The sequence below is a fragment of the Clinocottus analis genome, unplaced genomic scaffold (genome assembly GCF_023055335.1).
Source record: "Clinocottus analis isolate CAN_PGR_092001 unplaced genomic scaffold, fCliAna1.0.p SCAF_16, whole genome shotgun sequence".
NCBI lineage: Eukaryota > Metazoa > Chordata > Actinopteri > Perciformes > Cottidae > Clinocottus > Clinocottus analis.
Genome location: NW_027175887.1, coordinates 5,366,531 through 5,385,093, shown reverse-complemented (window position 1 = coordinate 5,385,093; position 18,563 = coordinate 5,366,531). Strand labels below are relative to the sequence as shown.

Here is an 18,563-nt window from a genome sequence, read left to right as displayed (position 1 = left end):
AGGAATAGAGCAAGTGAGAGGGAAAAGGTCAGACTTGAACATGGAAAGAAAAGGATGGCGCTCGAGTGTCCGGGTTGTAAAGTCATCAACGTTGATGGAAACACTTTTTTCTAAATCTTTGCTGGCTGCCAACATTTTCTGCCAACACGAACCTCGCCGTTCAATATGCTTCGTGAAATTAAATATAGCCATCAAGATCACATTAATCAACGCCTTGATTTAATCAGCGTGACAATGCGGATTCAGAGGGTTTTGTCTCACACCTTACTTGATTAAGCGCTTCAGACATGGCAAAGGCGTGCAGTGCGTTGGGATTATTACAGAGAAAATATTCAGCTGAAAATTTGGATTTTGGCCACTACATCTAAATCATTTTGCATATGAATGGCAGGTGTGGAGTGGACACACCTGGGCCCAGTTTGAACTTTAATGAATCACAATAGTTTTCTAAAATCCCTGTTGATTTTTTACATTATGCTTTCACTTCAACGCGCCGTGAAAAGGGCCGAGCATTAGCTTTCCCACCCGGGTGTCTTCCTTCCATCACGGCCGACCAGAGATGGAGTATAGATAGATGAATACCTGTGACTGCTGTGAGTCATTTGTCTCGCGAAAGAGATGCCGATGGTAAACTTTCTCACTGTAGACAAAAGCCAGATGTTAGTGGGTGTTAGTGGGGTAATGGGAAAGGAGCTCTAGACTACAAAAGGTTATTGACAAGAGAAGCAATGTACTGCATGAAAAAGTAACGTCAACTTCTGCATTTTGTGTGAGACTGGGTCAGCATTGAGGCCAATAGACATCTGCTCTCTGCACACACTCCAGAGTTATGGTTTCTGGTTATTTTTGGCACACACACTCTATTATTCTTCATTCATGGAGCCGAGCTGCGACAATGCGAGACCCACTTTCTTTCATGAGCCATGTTGCCCCCTTTTGCAAGACGGATTCTTCTTTTCATGTCAAAAAACAAACATGAACACAACATAATTTTTCCTTTTCGCCTCTTTACTTCTTTCACCATCTGCCTTTTGCAAGAAGCCCTGAAAGCTTTAAGTCCATTTGTGTTGAAGAGCAGCCACTTCCCACGTCTGTGTCAAGCAGAACATTTCAAACAGGATCTGACCTGATGTCAAACACTAAAACGCAGCTGGTGGAAACTTATTTTCGCCGATGGGTCCTGTTTTTTTTTTCTCCAGAATAACGTCTTCAGAATGACTGTGGAAACAATTTAGTGCCATCAAACAAGACGTCCTCATCCCCACCAGTGGGCATTAGCTTGTTATATGTGCTCGAGGGAAACGGATGAAATGATACAGAGAGCGGTGACTGGCTCCCTTAATGGCAAAGTAGTGCGGACCAGCAAAGCAGCTAGTGTCACATCCCATTCCTGCCAGATCTGAAGAATGTCCGGTCCTTGACACTTGTCCAATCCAAGCTAGCTCAAGCTTTCTCCTCCAGCTTCACGCCGGCTAATCCCTCCTGACACCTCACACAGCCCCGACAGGGAATCACTCTACCCTGAAAACAATCCAGGCCCCCTCCCTCTCCGCTATAAATCGGCAACCAGCACCCCTCTCCTTCTGTCTGTCTTCCTTATTTTTCTCTTTACCCTCTCCCTGCCTATCTATCTATCTATCTACCTCTTCCCCATTACTTCTCTCTGTGGCCTACTCTTCCTCTCGTGTCTCCATCTGTCTTTGTCAAACCATATTCCGCTTCTCTTCTATCTCGCTCAATCTTTCCTCCCCTCTGTCTTTCCTCCTCCGTCCACACGTCCTCGCCGGGTATATCATGCCTCTGTTGATGAGAATCGGCGAAAAGACGGCGGGATTGCCGATTGAGGAATGGCCTGCATTTCCTTAAGGACTCATCAGCATTCAAGAACAGCAATTTTACTCCACTGTAGGATGTTGCTAAAGTTGGAGGGTCTTTATCTCCGAGCGCACCTTTACAGATGGAGAGGAGCTCCACAGGATCCCTGGAGGAGCGTAAACACAGACATCTCTCCCTCGACACCCATCCCCCTAAATATGCTTTTGTTTTTGGAGAGAAAAGAGAGATGAGGGACTTGCAGATCTTTTTTGTTTTTAATGTTTGCACAAAATTCTCAATTCAAACAGAACGAGAAACACATTGTCAGTCAAGTTGTTTGCACTGTAGTTTGTTCGTCTCTCAGAGCAAATGAGATCCTTTGCAGATCGCTTTCCCCCTTCATTAACGTATATTTGGGATACAAGAATTCTCGTGAGACAAGTCACTCAAAAAATCCCATTTATTATTTAAATGTATTCAACAATTCCAAAAGATAAGATAGACAAACATGTCATAGATTTCATTTACAAGCTGTTTGTTCTTCTCGTCATATCTATAGCGGCGTCCCACCCTACAGAGCACAATCTCATTGGCTGCTGAGGAAAATATCTGTCATTGGCTGTAGCACAGAATAAAACTCAGAAAAAGAACAATGGCACACGGCACATGCTAGAATGCAGACGCTCACTGGTTTACACGTACCAGATACGTACCCACACACACACACACACGCACGCACACACACACAACCGTGCAGTCATGATTGACCAAGTCACTCACCCATTCAGTTTCATTCTCAAGCAAGCTGTCAGGCCGCCATGTTGAGTAAATATTACCATAATGCCTGTGTGTCAGTGAGTATGCAGCTAATGAATGGACGACATCCAGTGAAGCTCAGACACACTGAAACCGAAAAAGACGCCCACTCACTGTTACTGTGCTTGAACGCCCCCCTCCATCTCCCCACCATCTCCCTCACTTCTGAGTCTCTCTCTCTCTCTCTCTCTGTGACGTCCTCACCTCTCGACCTCCACTTCAGGAGCCCCTTTGTTGTTTTTTTTTTGTTTTATCTTCTTCAGCACGAGACGGCTCGGAGGTCAGCACATAGCACGGGAGACGAAAGAGCTCTTCGACGAGGTTAAGATGTTCAACGCGGCCGGTAGAGCACCCACATACAAGTAAAACATTGAGGAGACGATTTGAACTTTTTAATCTGAACAGCAGCGGGACAGCATTGTGTGCGTGCATGTGTGTGTGTGTGTGTGTGAGCAGGGGTGACGTGGTTAGTAGTAAGGATATTGTCATGAGATGTTTCCCTTTACCGGTACATTGGGAGGTACAGTGCAGAACGTGTTGTTATTCCCCACATAAACATTATATAGTTACCGTGCTGTACCCGGCGATGAAGAAAATCACCCACTGCCACAAAAACACCGACAGCCTGAAAGATTTCTTTTCCAGCTGTTGGATGTCTGAGCTGCATCACAAATAACATCTCACAAATCCGCTCTCTCAGTCAAACAGGACATCTTCACAAGGGACAAATATATTATTTAATTATATATTTTTTTTGTATCTCCTTTTTTTGTAGATTATTATGCATGTCTACAAAATAAAAACACACTCTAAGGAAAATTGCACGGAACAACACTACGAGTTTGAGTCAATCGAGTCCGACTGTCGCCACGGTGGAGAGAAGAGGTGAGGTCGTCCGCTTTTCGCAGGGTTTTCATTTTTGTCGTTGATAATTCTGTGCAAATGGAGCAGGTCTGAAGAGAGGAGGGACACTGAAAGCGAGGAGCTTGCGACGCGGCGGCATTGTGGCGAGGAGTGTAGGAAAAAGAAAAGGCCCACCTCCACCCCGCGGCCCACTCCTCCGGCCCGGCCCCCCCCCCCGCTCAGCGTGTCCTCGGGAGCTTTGTGTCCAGACTCGGCTACAGAGCCTGGACGTCTTGGCTGATGAATACGAAGCAGAGGTGTCCATGATGATGGAGAGAATTGGGAAAACTAGAAAGCATTCCAGCTCTTTACACATACTCAACCCCCTCCCCCGCCCTCCCCGTCCCTCCCCCCTCCCCCGCCCTTCCCCCCCCCGTCCTCCCAACTCCTTTTCGCTCAATCTCTTCCTGTCTGACCGTCTCTGTGTCTGTCTGTTCTCAGTCGGCGTAGAGGATGAAGCCAGAGAAGGTGCTGTACTTGTTGTTGTTCCCTCCATGGGCTTTGCCTCCGTCCAGTTTGATGTATACCTCGTCGCCCGCGTCCAGATGGAGGATGACGCTGTTGGACGCGTAGTCGTAGTTCTGGTCGGCGTCTTGGGCGATGGCGCTGGCACGAACCTGGACGAACACGGAGGAGAAATGGGGAGGCTGGTTAGAGACAGCACACATCGACACCGCGACTTAATTCATTTAGGAATACAACCCAATCGGTTGTCCTTCAAGGTATACACAGACAGACAGGCAGCATCGTATTCCTCCGCCTCCAGCGCTGTACAACAGAAGTACCAAGGCTGCTCAATCCTCTGGAAAAGCATTTGAATTGTTTGGCAGAAACATACAAATACTGTTCGGAAGCTAGAGTTTGTATTGATTTGTTTTTCTGTTTAAGAAAGTGCTGGAGTTTATGAGAAGACAGGCAACATGTTGAAAAAAAGAGCCTTATTTCACCGTGATCAATAAAATCCTTCAGAATATTCCCGGAGCCATGCGAGGACTCAGCTCCGCACCAAAAGCTGTAGTCTTGCATGGCGTAAAGATCCCCACGTCCGTTTTGATATCTATTCATACGGTTATTAGATATTCTGATGATTGACTAGCAAACAAATGAGATCAAGTTGTTAAACAAACAACCTAAAACTGGTCTGAAAACCTCCCGGTGCTGCGGAGCCACCAGAGAGTCACATGCGTTGAGGGAGAATGCCTCATGGACCGGATAATCATTCAAAAGAAGAGATTTCCTAAAAGAATCTTTTTAAATACGAGCATCAGAAGGTTTTTCATGTTGAAGTTACATGAGTTACACACTGGCACACATAGTTCTTCATATAGATATTAAACCTACAGGTCCAAGCAGAGGGTCAGTCGAACCTCAGGCCTTTCTGTCAAGCAGATTTATGGCTTCAATCAAGCCGGCGGTCTTCCACGAAAGACCCAACGCTCGGCCCTGGAACAAAAGGTCCACGAGAAGAGGACGTCTCAGAAACGCAACAACGAGGCTGGCTTTGTGAGCTTTCCCTCGTGGTGGAAATGACTAAAAATAAACATGTAGGACAGCCACTGAATATACGAAGAAATATTCAAAAATGTACTTTGAATTTGTTTGCATAGAGCGTTTTTTTTTTATTCTCTGTTTGCTTTCGTGTGTGTGTGTGTGTGTGTGTGTGTGTGTGTGTGTGTGTGTGTGTGGGTGTGTGTGTGTGTGTGTGTGTATTCTGCCAGTCTGGCTTATAGGAGATTTGGGAGCGGTTTCTAAATAACCTGTCTCGGCAAATTAAGACCTCCACCACAAACATGTTCTCTCTCTCTGGAGAGGAAAGTAGCTGCGATGCCAAATGGGCGCTGAAACAATAGCTGTGTTTTCAAGTGTGTGTGTGTGGTTTGTGTGTGTGTCACAGAGACACTAACTGTACATATTGTGTATCATACAAAATATTGTAGTTCAAGTGTGATTTTTTAAGAACTGCTTTCTTTTTGCAGAATACAATGTGTGTGCAATATGAGGAGTGTGAGTCGAAAGGGAAAATAAAACTGCACTAACATACAATGAAGGTCTGCTGGGGCCTATTAAATATGATCCTCCAAAACATCTTTAACTCACTCTGGATCGACTCAAAGAATACGGAGAACGATCAATGTCGGCCAGAACCAGAGGTATCATCTTTTTTTATTCCATGCTTGTCAAAACCTGGCGCCGACATTACCCACAATGCAACTCAGACTCAAGCTCTACAGGTCTGTAAACTCACTTCCCTAAACTGACATCAATGGAGGAAATCTATCAGATTGTGCAGAGCCAAAAAAAACGGCTTTATACAACTTTTTTGCACACGCGTACTCGTACTCCCAGTGAATAGACACAAGCGTGCATTCAATTCAGATGATCGGCGGTTCGATACCCCACCTCTTCCAGGCCATGTCGATGTTGCTTACGAACGCCATCGGCGTATGAGTGGGTGTAAATGGGGGAATGAGTGGGAAAGCCCTTTAAGTGGTAGGAAGACTAGGAAGACGCGATCCAAGTCCAAGTCCATTCATATTGACTTGCTGCAGGAGGGTGAGCCCGAGCAGACAACCAATGAGGGGTTTATGGGCAGTGTCCTTTATCAACAGCATCTTAGTCCAGCTTGCAGTATTCTGTAGCTGTGACTTCATTCACATTCATGTTCATCTGCCAGGTTACTTTGGTCACGTGTAATTGTTTATAAAAAAGGGTGGTAAGTCCTAACCGGTCCCTCATCATAGATGCTGAATTCAAACCTTCACGTTCACCTAATAGGCAACGTTTCAGAGCCGAGCAACCAAAAAGTTGCCACTCTCCCGACACTTCCAGTCTGTGAGAGTCTCACTGCTATTAAACAATGACGAACGAGGAGAACGGCACCAGGCGTAACTTAAGTCGAATCGGGAAAAAATAAATCATTATTTTCTCGTGAGATGAAAAAAGAAAGCGCTGTACATCCTGGAGAGTACCCGTCGGTTAAATAAGCCAATTAGTCACTTAGCCCGGTCAGTAAGGTTGATCCAAATCAATAGTTTACGTGCATGTGATGTATTTTCTTGTGGCTCATTATCGGGTCTCCCAAGTCCATTGTGGCCTTTTCTTTTTGCTTTTCAAGCGGGCGTCAACAATCTGACCCAACAGGCGGCATCGAGTCGGACCAATAATTAGTTGGCCAATTAAAGGAGCACACAATAGGCGTATTGACAAATGTTACTACAGCTACTGACAGAGATCTACTTGCTTGTTGGCAGGGAACCTGTTCTCCTGACATTAAGATATATACATAGTTTGATTTTTGCACAATTGAAGATCTATTTCATTATTAAGAGTTTCTGTTTGATGTTTGCTTGTTAATTTTTTGTATTATTATTATTGTGTGGCTTTTAACTCTACACTTCTTTAGTCATTCACCGTGTTAAGTCTTTTCTATGGATTCTGTTCATCCAGTTAAGTTTCATTAATGGGACTCACTACAAGTAAAAAAAGCGGTTACTTTTAAGAGTTTCAGTTTTTTCTTCCAGACTAGTGGAAAGAAAACATTTTAATATCTGCGTCTGCAGTCCTTCCTGTTCCAGCATGCGATGGACTGCGGCAAAGTGTTGCTTCCATTTACCGTGCGAGCTGGTACAATATACAAGAGTCTGCTATAGAAACCAGAACGTTTCTCAAGAGAAGCGTATAAGAGTCCTAAGTGCTGTTTCCCTGAGCGGCCCAATGACAAACAGACACCGGAGGCCAGAGTGAGCCGTTCCTGCACCGCTGCTATGAAAGCGTTGAAGTGGTCAGGTGCCATATCTGTGACTCCTCACATCGAAGTGGGCAAAGACCAGGCAGAGAGCTGGTTGGTAACGTTGTATTAGAGAACATCTCCTCTTGCTGCAGGTCTGCTGACATCCCCATGAATATACATTGTGAGTGCTGCCACAGAGTTGAGAAGAACAACTATTTATGGCCGTAATACCACTGATTTCATTTGGTTCAACAGTAAATACGGGATGGACGGCAACATATGGATCAAACTGTTTTCACCTTAATAGAAAAATAGCTTTCAAATGATTGAGCTTTCAGTCGTAGGAGGAGTATTTTTGTTTTCTCGTGGACTCGTCAGTCGTTCTCAGAGCGGGTTTCAAAGAGGGAACTCGGAGCGAGGTCGACTCTCCTTCAAACATCTCAACGGGATTTTTGTTCACCATTTAAAAAGTTTAAAAAAAAAACCCCAATGTTTTAATGGAAGGTGAAATGAGCAATGACGGGGCTTTACAAAACCTCCAGTGTGACCCTGATGAATTAAAAAGAGCGTGTGTGTGCGACACTGGGAGAGTTATTCATACACAGCAACATTTCGGTCCCAATGACCATCCTCAGGACTTTACTTCAAACCCCTCTTCATGCTCACAAGAGTTTAGGACGGTGTCTGAAACTTTTGAACAACGTGCCATCGACAGTGAAAGTCCCGTTGATATTTTATGTGCGAGCGCCGTCCTGGCTAATCTGAATAATTTAATTCCAAGGAGAGGTTTTAAGATGAAGGAGCAATATATGGAATATTGTACCTTTTTTTTTAAAAATTGTTTATCCTATTGATTAAATCTAGCGCGGCTCATATCGATGTGCAAACAAAGCCTCCTGTTCTGATTCTGAGATGCCGGCGTCCAGAGCTTATTAATATGATATGATGCTCCCAGAGCGCGCAAAGTCAACAACATCCTATTAGAGGCAGAGCGCCTTGGGTTGGCGAGAGAGCGGGTGATGATGGCTCATGAGGATTTGTCAGTCAGGATTTTAATGAAACTTTTTCAAAATATTTGCTTTCCAGGTGTTCACACATGGACCTGGGAACCTCTGGCAATGTCACAGACGTGTAATATCCGTTATTCTCTTCAGTTGCCCTTTAAAAATCTTAAAGCCATCTTCCTGTTAGTGATTTTCTTTCCTTTCTGTGGGGAGGACAGTATAAATATAACATTGTCCTTTCGCATAGACAGAATGAGCGAAGCCCTGATGAAAGAAAACTTCCCTGGAATCCTTCCAGATCTTCCACAATGATATTTTCGTCTTGTTTTGTTTCTTTGCACTAATGGTTCCTTATCCTCTTCTGAGACTAACTGCCTAGTCTGGGCATCCTTTGTTTGCTTTCAATGATCAGCGCGCATGAATAAAACCTGACTATTTCTGAAATAATGATCATGGAGGAGCCGTTTTCACTGCGCACGAGAGGAACTTAAGGATATGAGGCTCAGATGCAGCGTATGGCAGATGTATAGCGAGGGATGAGCGGGACAAACAGCCAACTGGCAGTGCGTGACCTTGACGCTGAATATGCAGAGGAACTTTGACAAGACAAACAAAGCATGAGGCTGCGAGCGCCGGCTCCAGCCTTGGTAAATGGGGTGTCAGGCGATGTTGTCTTCCTGCTGGCTGCTTTCGTCAACATGATGGCTTTGATTGAATAATATTACGAGTGGAGACACAGAAGATTCAAGGCTGTACTTGGGCTTAATAGAAGGTGCGTGCCAGGAAAAGCGTGGATTATCTTATCGAGTGCACTGTATACAGTAACTGTGAATACGAACGTTAGCAGTAACACAAGTGTTTATGTCGGGAAACTGAGATTAATTTGCCGCCGCGCCTCAATAACGTGTCTTTTGAAAAGGGCTTTGTTGCAAAGGCGTTTATATATTTTGCCCCATGCGACGGTAATGGGTTTCTGTTCGAAAACTCTTAGCCATTAGCATGCTGTTCATGAAAAACGGGACAATTTGAAGTTTTATCTGTTGTGTCTGGTGCAGGAGGAGCCCGTAACGTCCCACTGGGACATCTTACAAGAGGCTTTGTCACCGTGACAAGGACATGTCTCGCTGACAGGGATTTGTTGACTTGATGTTGAGCCTCCATTTTGGATCAACGGGTCTATCGGTCCTCTCTAAATCAAAGTGTACTGACGTCTAATTGTGTTTGAACATTCCAGCCGTGAACTGCATGCCTAATAGCAGCTTAGATAGCTTGCCACAGCGATTGAGCCTCGTCCAACATTTCCCACACACACACACACACACACACACACATCCACACACACACACATTCACATACATTTCTGTGCACACGACATGCAATTTTACAGAACTAATGAGAGCAGGAAACTGCGGTGGGTTTGCAAGAGAATTTTGTCAGAAAGCGCCATTTCTCCCATGTGTAACCGGTCTATTTGTCGGAGGAACTTAAGTGATAACATGATAAGAGGAATGCAATGGTAAGAGGAGATTTGCCATCTGTCAGACGAGAGTTGGAAAAGGCTTCCTGAATTAATTTCACCAGCTGTTCTTTTTGTACCTGCTCAGCCTCCTTTGAAACCGAATGACTTTGCCGCACAAACTTCTCGCTGTTCATGGAATTGCTGACACCAACGCTGAGGAGGGAATCTGGTATCAGGCGTTAGATCCTCCCCAATATTCAATCCAAACGCTGTGGAAACCATCCAGAGGCCAGAACAACTGTGCTGCAATTGTATCAGCGGGGCGACAAAGAGGATGAAATCAAGACGGCTCCTCTTGAAAGAGGCTTGTCGGAGGAAACAGTGGTGGGGGGGAGGCATCCACTTTGACCTGCGATCCAGCCACTCCTTTCTCTGTTGTGTCTGACTCATCACGCTCAGTTAATTACTGAGATACACAGCGCTGTGTGCCTCCAGCCCCCAACACCCGAGACCACAATCACTGCTCCTGGCAATGTCTGAAAAGAGACTTTTACAGCAAAATGTTCAACCTTTGTTCACGCTAAGCTTGTTTTTCTTCCAGTGTGCTTCCTAGTAACCCTGAGGCACTGAGATTCTCCCTTTCTTCTTAAACGAAAAAAAAAAGAAGACTCCTCTAAAATGAGGCGAAGGGAGCTTCTGTACAAGTGTTGGATGAGAGGCAGACTGTCAGCTTTTCCATGACATGCATTTTTCATACAGTAGCCGATTCATCCTCTCTTACTGTGTCACCCGTTTTCTTGGTTTTCAGGGGAGGGGTAGAAGGTGTTAAACACATTGATTTATGTAGCAGACTGTGAGTCATTTGAAGCCATTGACTTGCTGCTTTCCCGTGAAGACGGAGAGGATAATTGTGGGTATCACTGAAGACTGAATTCGGGGGACGGCTAAATGTCAGGGGCGTGGGGAGAGACGGAGAGAGAGATGTTTGCATAAGAGGGCCAGGGGCACTTGTCTATCTCCCATATGGACCTCATTATAATGAAGAACTCTTGTGAGTCAACACCATAGCATCCTTGAGTCAGTCAGCCACAGGAGACAATCCATAGCCTATTTTAGACCGTATGTTTTCGCTCACGAATACACGAGACATTATAGCTGCATTTCATGAGCTACTTAGGCCGAGATGCCGGAGCGGTGAGTGTGTGCACTAATGTCTCTGTATCTGTGGAGCTCAGTGTAAAATGTTTTAAAGGACTACCATTATTGCAAGACAAGTGGTGGGCAGTTTCCGAGGCAAGTTTGGAAACTCCACCAATAAATGATAGATTTTCTTGCCCGGCTCCTGCAGATGACAGCCCGTGTCATCTTGACATTTCCAATCTGTGTGGTATTTCCTAACAACATGGGCCAATCTTCATTTGATAGCCCTCGCACCTAATTAGACCGGCTCTAATGTTCCACTCGGCCGAGTGTCAAATCCAATGTCCAATTACACAGCAGATCAAGGCCAAAGGTCCGCCTCCACTACCTCTCGGGCTGATTATAGAAGATATGCCACAGTCCGCATCACGCAGACGGAAATGCGTCTGTCAGATGGAGGAAAGAGAGACGGACGCACACGTACACATACGGGGATCAATACCGCGGGCAAAGAGGCCGAGGGACTGAGGGTGGCTCTCTCAGGCCCTGTCTGTCCATTCCAGACAGAGTCTCTCTGTTGCACACAGAGGCCTCTCAGTGCCGGAGTCACGCCTCGATGAAGAATAGCAGGTCTGAACATTACCAGAATGTTAAAATCAATCAAGTCAAAAGTGTTGCTGTATACGTGTGCGTGGAAAACCTCGCTTGAGGTTACAATTTTTGGACTGGAGTTGTAAAGAAAAACACGTGAAAAAAAAATGAAAAAAAAAAGACCCCTGCCCATTTTGAGTGCGCACGGTATTGAATGTAATATTCACGAATCAAACCGAGCAGGACTCCAGATGGCTCCGTTCTTACTTTTGTTGTTGGGATTGACACCACATGCTAAACACAATGCGTGGGTTTCACCTGATGACACAGCAACAGGATGCACTGCCTTGTCCCTCCCTCCTCTCCTCAGTGGGCGTCGATGATGGACTGAGGGGAAATGGCACGCGGCTGAACTTGAGCCACACTTAAAGGTAGAATAAATACATAAACTCTTTTTAAAAAATCTCTTTGAGTGGAGTTGCCCGGAAAAAACGAAATCTAAGAAAAGGACGCCGCGCTTAAACGTATTCTGTTGCAGTGCGATGCATCACTTGAAGGCGATGAAGAATATTGATGGCGTTGTGTGTTCTCAGATCGATTGTGTGATAGCGCAATCTGGATTGTGTTGTGCTGCTTTTTTTTGTATTTATTTTTTCAAAGAACTTTTCCTTTTTAAGATGAAAAGTTTCTGCTCCTTTTGAAAAAGTGAACGTCTGCAGACCTGACAGAGGAGAGATGGAGGGCAGCGCACAGTCGGGGCGGGTTGAGGCATTGGGTTAGGAGGGTGTGGTGAAAAGGGGCGGGGGACGGGGGGGTGGTAGCGTGTGTGTGTGTGTGTGTGTGTGTGTGAGTGTGTGTGTGCGTGAGCATGTGTGTGTGAGGAGGAGACTGCAGCAGTAATTGCTAAGGAAGGGCCATGTGCACGGAGGACGTTGAAGCTTATTAAAGGAGGAGACAGAGTGATTATTCACTATGGTCCTCTTGAGAGACTGACGCTGAAGTCATTGCTTTTAATTAACTCTGAAACGGTTTTGCGGATTAATAACAATATTAGGAAGGGAATGGAGAGGAGAAGCGCAAACACGTCCTGGATCGGGTTCAAGCTTTTTAATTACAATTAAATAGACTTGATGGCACAATAGCACAATAACTATATGCCTTTTCTCCTGTCCTCTTTCCTTCCTCCCCCCTGCTGCTGCTGCTGCTGCTGCATCCATCCAACGTGTCGTCATCGTCTCCCGGGACGTGTCCGACTCAGGTTATGACAAAGCATCGATTTACTGGGGAGATTTTAGGATTGGTCGGAAAAATTTGGGCACGAGAGTGAGAGAGCAGGCGACGAGGGAAGAAGCCAAAAGAGTGTGCGGAGGGGGAACTTGGAAAGCGTGTGTCACAAAGTGTGCAGAGCTGAAAATAGATTTCCTTTTTGTTTGTTTACCAGGAAGCTCACTTCTTGGTGTCGCTTGAAAAGTGTCAAAGTTTTGAGGACAGTGCTGGGATTCTAGCGTTGCACTCTGGGAGTGGAAGTGGAGGAGAAGAAAAGAAAGTAACCTATGGATGCGGATGGTACACACAGCTTGTAAGAAACCCTTGAGTGGGAGGAGCACTCGCTGGAATGAAACAGCACTGCAGGGCCCGGGAACCCGCCTCTCCACTAAAGCCAAAAGATGATAAAATACGAGTATTGTCTTCAATTCCCTAGTCTCCCCTGTCCCGACCCACAGTGTAGCTTTTTTTTTCCAGCCTTAATGAGCTGAGGAAAGCACCAGTGCGACTGTAGGAGCTTCACTTTGACTCTCGGCACTTCATCAATGATGTATCATAAGTTGGCCCAACATTTATAACCATTCACAGTCACTTACACAGACTGGGGCTCTGGGGCCTTCTCCATCAGCCAAACACACAAGCTAATAAACGCCACGGCGAGAGGACGGCGTGTTTATGCATAAGCTGGAGAAATATAGACGCGGTTACCACTTTATAAACATTACCCGGGTCTCTGGAGATGCACACTGCGTTCGTCTAACTTAAGTACCTCCGCAGACTCCTCTTGGGAACCCGACGGAGTTGGAACAGAAGGCGTTTTATAGGAACATATGCTCTTCTTCCCCGATTATATATCAATGCTTTTACGCCCACCCATAAACATTACTGTTGAGTGAGACATTATACATATAAGGCGATTGCTGCAACTCCCTTTTTCTTGCCGGCTGTGAACTTGGCGAGGGCAAAGGCATTAACCTCTGACTGCCTCGGTGAGACTGCAGCTTCAGCCAGCTGTTGATTTATTTATTATTTATCTCCATGTGCACATATACGTACTTACTGTAAGTGCTGCTTTGATCGAGCTCTCGGTCTATTAATCAACGTGATATTTTTCTTTGTGTTCCACTTTGCATCTGCATGAAGACACTTGAGAAAATAACATTATTTCACAATCAGCACATGTGGAGAAAAAAAAAAGGTCGCTGAGGCTGCTGGGACATGATTTAAAGATGCCAGTCGGAGGATCAGATATGAACTTATTATTTCATCTGATTAAAGAGAGCTCTGTGTCTCTGGCTGTAGAACAACTTGACAATGGTGAATCAGAAATCACAGTGCTCATGAAAAGGGCTACGAGTGATGCGTTTCCTGTGCTCCGTGGTAAGTGGGGTCTCACTTATCGTGTCACCAGCAGCATATCTCATTACAGTACAGTACCATTCACTTTGAGTGTAGAGATTGTGGTGGTAAGAAATAAAGTGCAGCCGAGCTGTGGAAGATAAAGAAGTATGGCAATGTGTGAAATGCAATACAGGCCACGGCTAAACCTCTACTTCCTCTTGATTTCATATCACATAATACACTTTAATGAACACATAATTGAAGGTTTAATAGTATTTCAATGGTGCGTGGTTTTTGAGCATGTCACTACAAATTGTACTATAGTCAAAACGTAATAGCAGAAGCCTTTTTTTTACGTGGCAGGTTGCTTCTTAGCAATTATTGCATTCATTCATCCATGTTTCCTTCTCGCGTTTTGTTATAATACTGCACAAACTATTTGAAGGAGACGCAGTTGCAGCCAGAGCAAACAAAGCTCTGCAATAACTGCAGCGTAACACCCATCTTTTCTCTCTACAGGCAACACGTATTTCAGAGCAACTTTGAATGATAAGAGATCTGACTGCTGACACATTAACCAACCTGAGAAGAGCCTGCGGGGCGCAAAATAAAATTAGAGCCCCATTAAAACGATGCATCAAAGAAGCCGAGAATAGATCATGTCGACGTCTTAATGCATTTAACACGACCGCAAAGACGGATGAGTGCAGCGGTGGACACTCAGTCAGTCAATATTTTGCACAGACAATATGGTCCATATGCAAAGATTCCCCCTTTCCTCGTTTTAAGCCACGGAAGCCCACGCAGTCTAAAAGTTATATGAGATAAATGTAACAAAATCAACGCGAAGCAAAAGGACGCACGCACTGTTTTTTTTTAATAGTAATAATTATAACAATCATATTTAGCTTGACAGTAAAAAAAAATAAATAGAATCACTCGAAACACTTTTCAATTAATACCGTCGGCTCCTCTCCAAATTCAGAAAAAGCGGAATCGCCAAAAGTTTAAAATTGTACTGCGTAAAGGCAAAAAGATCCGCGCGCACTCCCCTCGTTCAGCCCACAGACTGTGACCGTCCTTTGGATCGCGAGACGCGGCAATGTCAGGACGCATCACGCGGGGAGGGGACGCGGCCAGCCGGCACGTCTTTATCTCCAGGCGCGCGGGGCGCCACAGCTGTGCGCTCTGGGCACCCGGCAGATGCGCACGCCTGCCTCACAATGTCACTTTTTATTCCCTGGCTTTTTTTTTTTTTTGAATGATCGGTTCCCTACAGTGTGGATTTATTAATATTTTTTTTTTTTTACGCCTTAGAGGAGGCAGCGAGGGGCAGTCAGGCATGCTTTCACCGAGGAAAGGAAACTCAGAAAAACTTTCAAAGCACTAACCTGGCCATTCTTGCAGAGGTCTGCCCACATGCTGGTGCCATCTCCCCCTCTCATCAGCACGTGGTAGATGAAGAAGTAAGTGCCCGGTATGCTGCAGATGAACTTGCCCGCGATGCCATCGTAGTTGTTGCCGAGGTTGGTGACCACGTCGTCGAACTTGAGGATCTCGTAGCCCTCGTGGGGGTTCTTAAGCCCCGCGTAGAAGGCCACCCGAGGCACGGTGCTGTAGGTGGCCGTGCTGATAGCTCCGTTCCCCCCCAGACCCAAAATCCCAGTCCGTCCCTGATCCCCTCTGTCGCCGGGAGGCCCCGCGGGTCCCGGTGGACCCGGCTCCCCCGGTGGTCCGGGCGGTCCGGGCTTGCCCGGCCTGCCAGGCTTCCCCTGCGGGCCCTGCAGTAAGGTGGAGGGCGGAAGCACGTTGCTGTGGTCGCTCAACGCCTCCGCCTCCGCCTGCAGACCGGTGGAGCTGGTGCTGCTGGCCGGAGTGCCCTTGTTCAGGTAGGGGTCGCACACCATGCGACAGGTGCCCAGCATCTCATAGTGGCTGGCGTCTGTACCCACGGAGCTGACGAGCACTGGGATGAGGACCACCAGCACCAGGACCAGCATAACCCCTACGGCAGCCGCCACCAGGGTCTTCCTCCCGATGCTGAGTCGGGGAAGGGGCTGCGCTGCCAGCGTGGGTCTCCCGGGGGCGGAAATGGTGACTGCTTGGTGTGGGGAGCCTGTCACCGTCGAAATGGATCCCGAGATCCCGAGAAGAGTTGGAAGAGGACCGGCGAGTGTGTGAGGGTGAGACAGAGACCCACATACACTTGATACTCCTCCCTGGTCCGCTCAGTCACATTAAAGTAGGCATGCAGTCACTCACACATGCAAAAAAGACCAACGGATACCCAGGCATACACAGGGAGACATTCAGCCTGTACTTAGAAAACACAATCTGACTTGTGAGAAGAAGCAAGAAGGATGCAGATCCCAGAGGAATGGAGTGAGAGACACAGAGAGAGAGAGAGACAGAGAGAGAGAGAGGATGAGAGTGGGTGAGTGTGAAAGATACAGAGCAGCCACTGGATCTGTGTGTGCATGTGTGTGTGCGTGTGTGTGTGTGTGTGCGTGTGTGTATGTGTGTGTATGTGTGTGTGGCGAGTTTGTGGTGCCGGATTCTCAGGCTTGGCTTTTTATACGGCAGTAGCGGCGGAGCCCCCCCCCCTTCTCCTTCTTCCTCCCCCTCCTCCTCCCCACTGCTCCCCCATCGAGTGAGAGGTTGGTGTGGTTACGTCCCCTTCTCTCTCTCTCTCTCTCTCTCTCTCTCTCTCTCTCTCTCTCTCTCTCTCTCTATCTCTCTCTCTCTCTCTCTCTCTCTCTCTCCGCCTCACTCAGAGGAAGGACTCTCATCACACAGCATTTCTTTCTACCACTCTCCTGAACCACCGAATCGCCCAACACAATCCCCTCCCTTGCCCTCTTGCTCCCCCTCTTTCATCCCTCTCTTTTCTTCTCCCCTTGCTCTCCCTCCTTCTCTCCAGTCTTGAAGCCATTTCTCACTCCCTGGCTTTCTCCTCTCTCTCATCAGCATCCAGACTCTAAAAATAAAGACGGAGCTGTGGAAAGACAACCTTTTTTTTTTTTTTTTTTTCCTGGAGGTGGGTTCTAGAGATTCATGCATATATGTGCACAGACGCAAGGCAACACATAATCTGCGATGCCAGGAAGGGCTAACAGCTTTGCAAATAAAAAAAAGGTGCTAATTACAAAAGTTAATACCAAGAAAGGGATTTATAAGCCAACACATTGACCTGTAAAATGTACATTAAACATTGCATCAACACATAGAAGAACATTTTGAATGGTCTCATTGGTACATCACATCAAGGAAGAACTGTTCGAAAACTTTTTAAATGATCTTAGTGACAATGACATAATCCCTTAAGGGTATTTTTTAAGTATAAAAGCAGCCAATCTATCCCACTGAAGGCCACTGACATTGGCGCTCTTCTGCTGTTATTTTATTCCCCTCTTCGCCACCTGAATGCGCTGACATCGTGTCTTATTGGTGTCTTTTTTTAGTTATTGATTTCGTGTTTTTTTTTTTATCAAATCAAGGGACCTGGTTGGGAGAAGAAGAAAAAATCTATATGCAGCAGTGATGTCATTTGTTTGACATTTTCATCCATTCGAGTGATGAACGGTGAAGTCGGAAAGCAAACGACAAGGAGAATGTAGACGGCAAACAAACATAGTCATCATGTGAAGTGTGTGTTGTGTTTGCGGAGAGGTCGGTCTTCAGTGTTTTCGGTCTCGACAGTTCAGAACCCAAAATGGACGAATCACTCAAGTTGGATGGAGAGAATGAGCCACGTGTGAACTGCTGATTGGTAGAAGAAGGTGTCAGCCTCACAGAGGATGGTAAACATTGATATCATGGCTGGTACGGCTGGTAGCTCAACACCACACGCAATCTAATATGTTCAAGGTCAGAAAAACCCAAAATGATAACGGATTCTACGGCTTATAAGAAAACCCCTTTCGGTTCCTTTATACAAATCCTACCAGGAACCCTTGAGGTGGTTCTACTGACCCAACCAAAAGAGTTAAAGCTAGAACCGTTGCCAACATAAAAAGTCAATGTGTGCATCTTCCCCCCAGACAGACAGATAGATGGAGAGAGAGAGAGAGAAATAAAAAGAAGACAGAGTGAGCGATGGACGAGAGAGGGACAGCGCTGCATCGCTGTGAACGGAAGACAAATTATTTTCTGATTGTTTCTTCGCGACTGCGTTGTGAAGCGCGGATAAATAACTATCTGACACTCAACGAACACTCTTAGTTTAAACGTCTTTCCTCCACATTTCTTTCATTACATGCATGTGTTTGAGTGAACAACAATGCAACGTTGCAAATGTCACTGCAGTGAGACAAAGGGCAGTGTTTGCCCTCGCCAGTCTCACCTTTGGACCGCAGACAACAATAGGCTGAAGTGATCCCAGGACTCAAATTACCAGGCACCTCTTGATGGAAACGTGGCTTGAATTTGGATGTTTTGAACACCCTAAGTGATCTACGAGTGAAATATATATATGGTTTGGTACAAAAAATTAAAATCT

At 46.0% G+C, this 18,563-nt stretch overlaps 1 protein-coding gene across 1 annotated transcript; it reads right to left on the bottom strand.

The window, feature by feature from the left end:
• Positions 1-3,910: 3,910 nt before the first annotated feature.
• c1ql1l2 (complement component 1, q subcomponent-like 1-like 2) lies at positions 3,911-16,163 on the bottom strand. The gene is made up of 2 exons (XM_068579491.1): positions 15,457-16,163; positions 3,911-4,151 (listed from the first exon to the last, which is right to left on the bottom strand). Exons 1-2 carry the CDS (start codon positions 16,063-16,065, stop codon positions 3,972-3,974), a joined length of 789 nt encoding a protein of 262 aa, XP_068435592.1. The 5' UTR covers positions 16,066-16,163; the 3' UTR covers positions 3,911-3,971.
• Between the last annotated feature and the right edge of the window lie 2,400 nt (positions 16,164-18,563).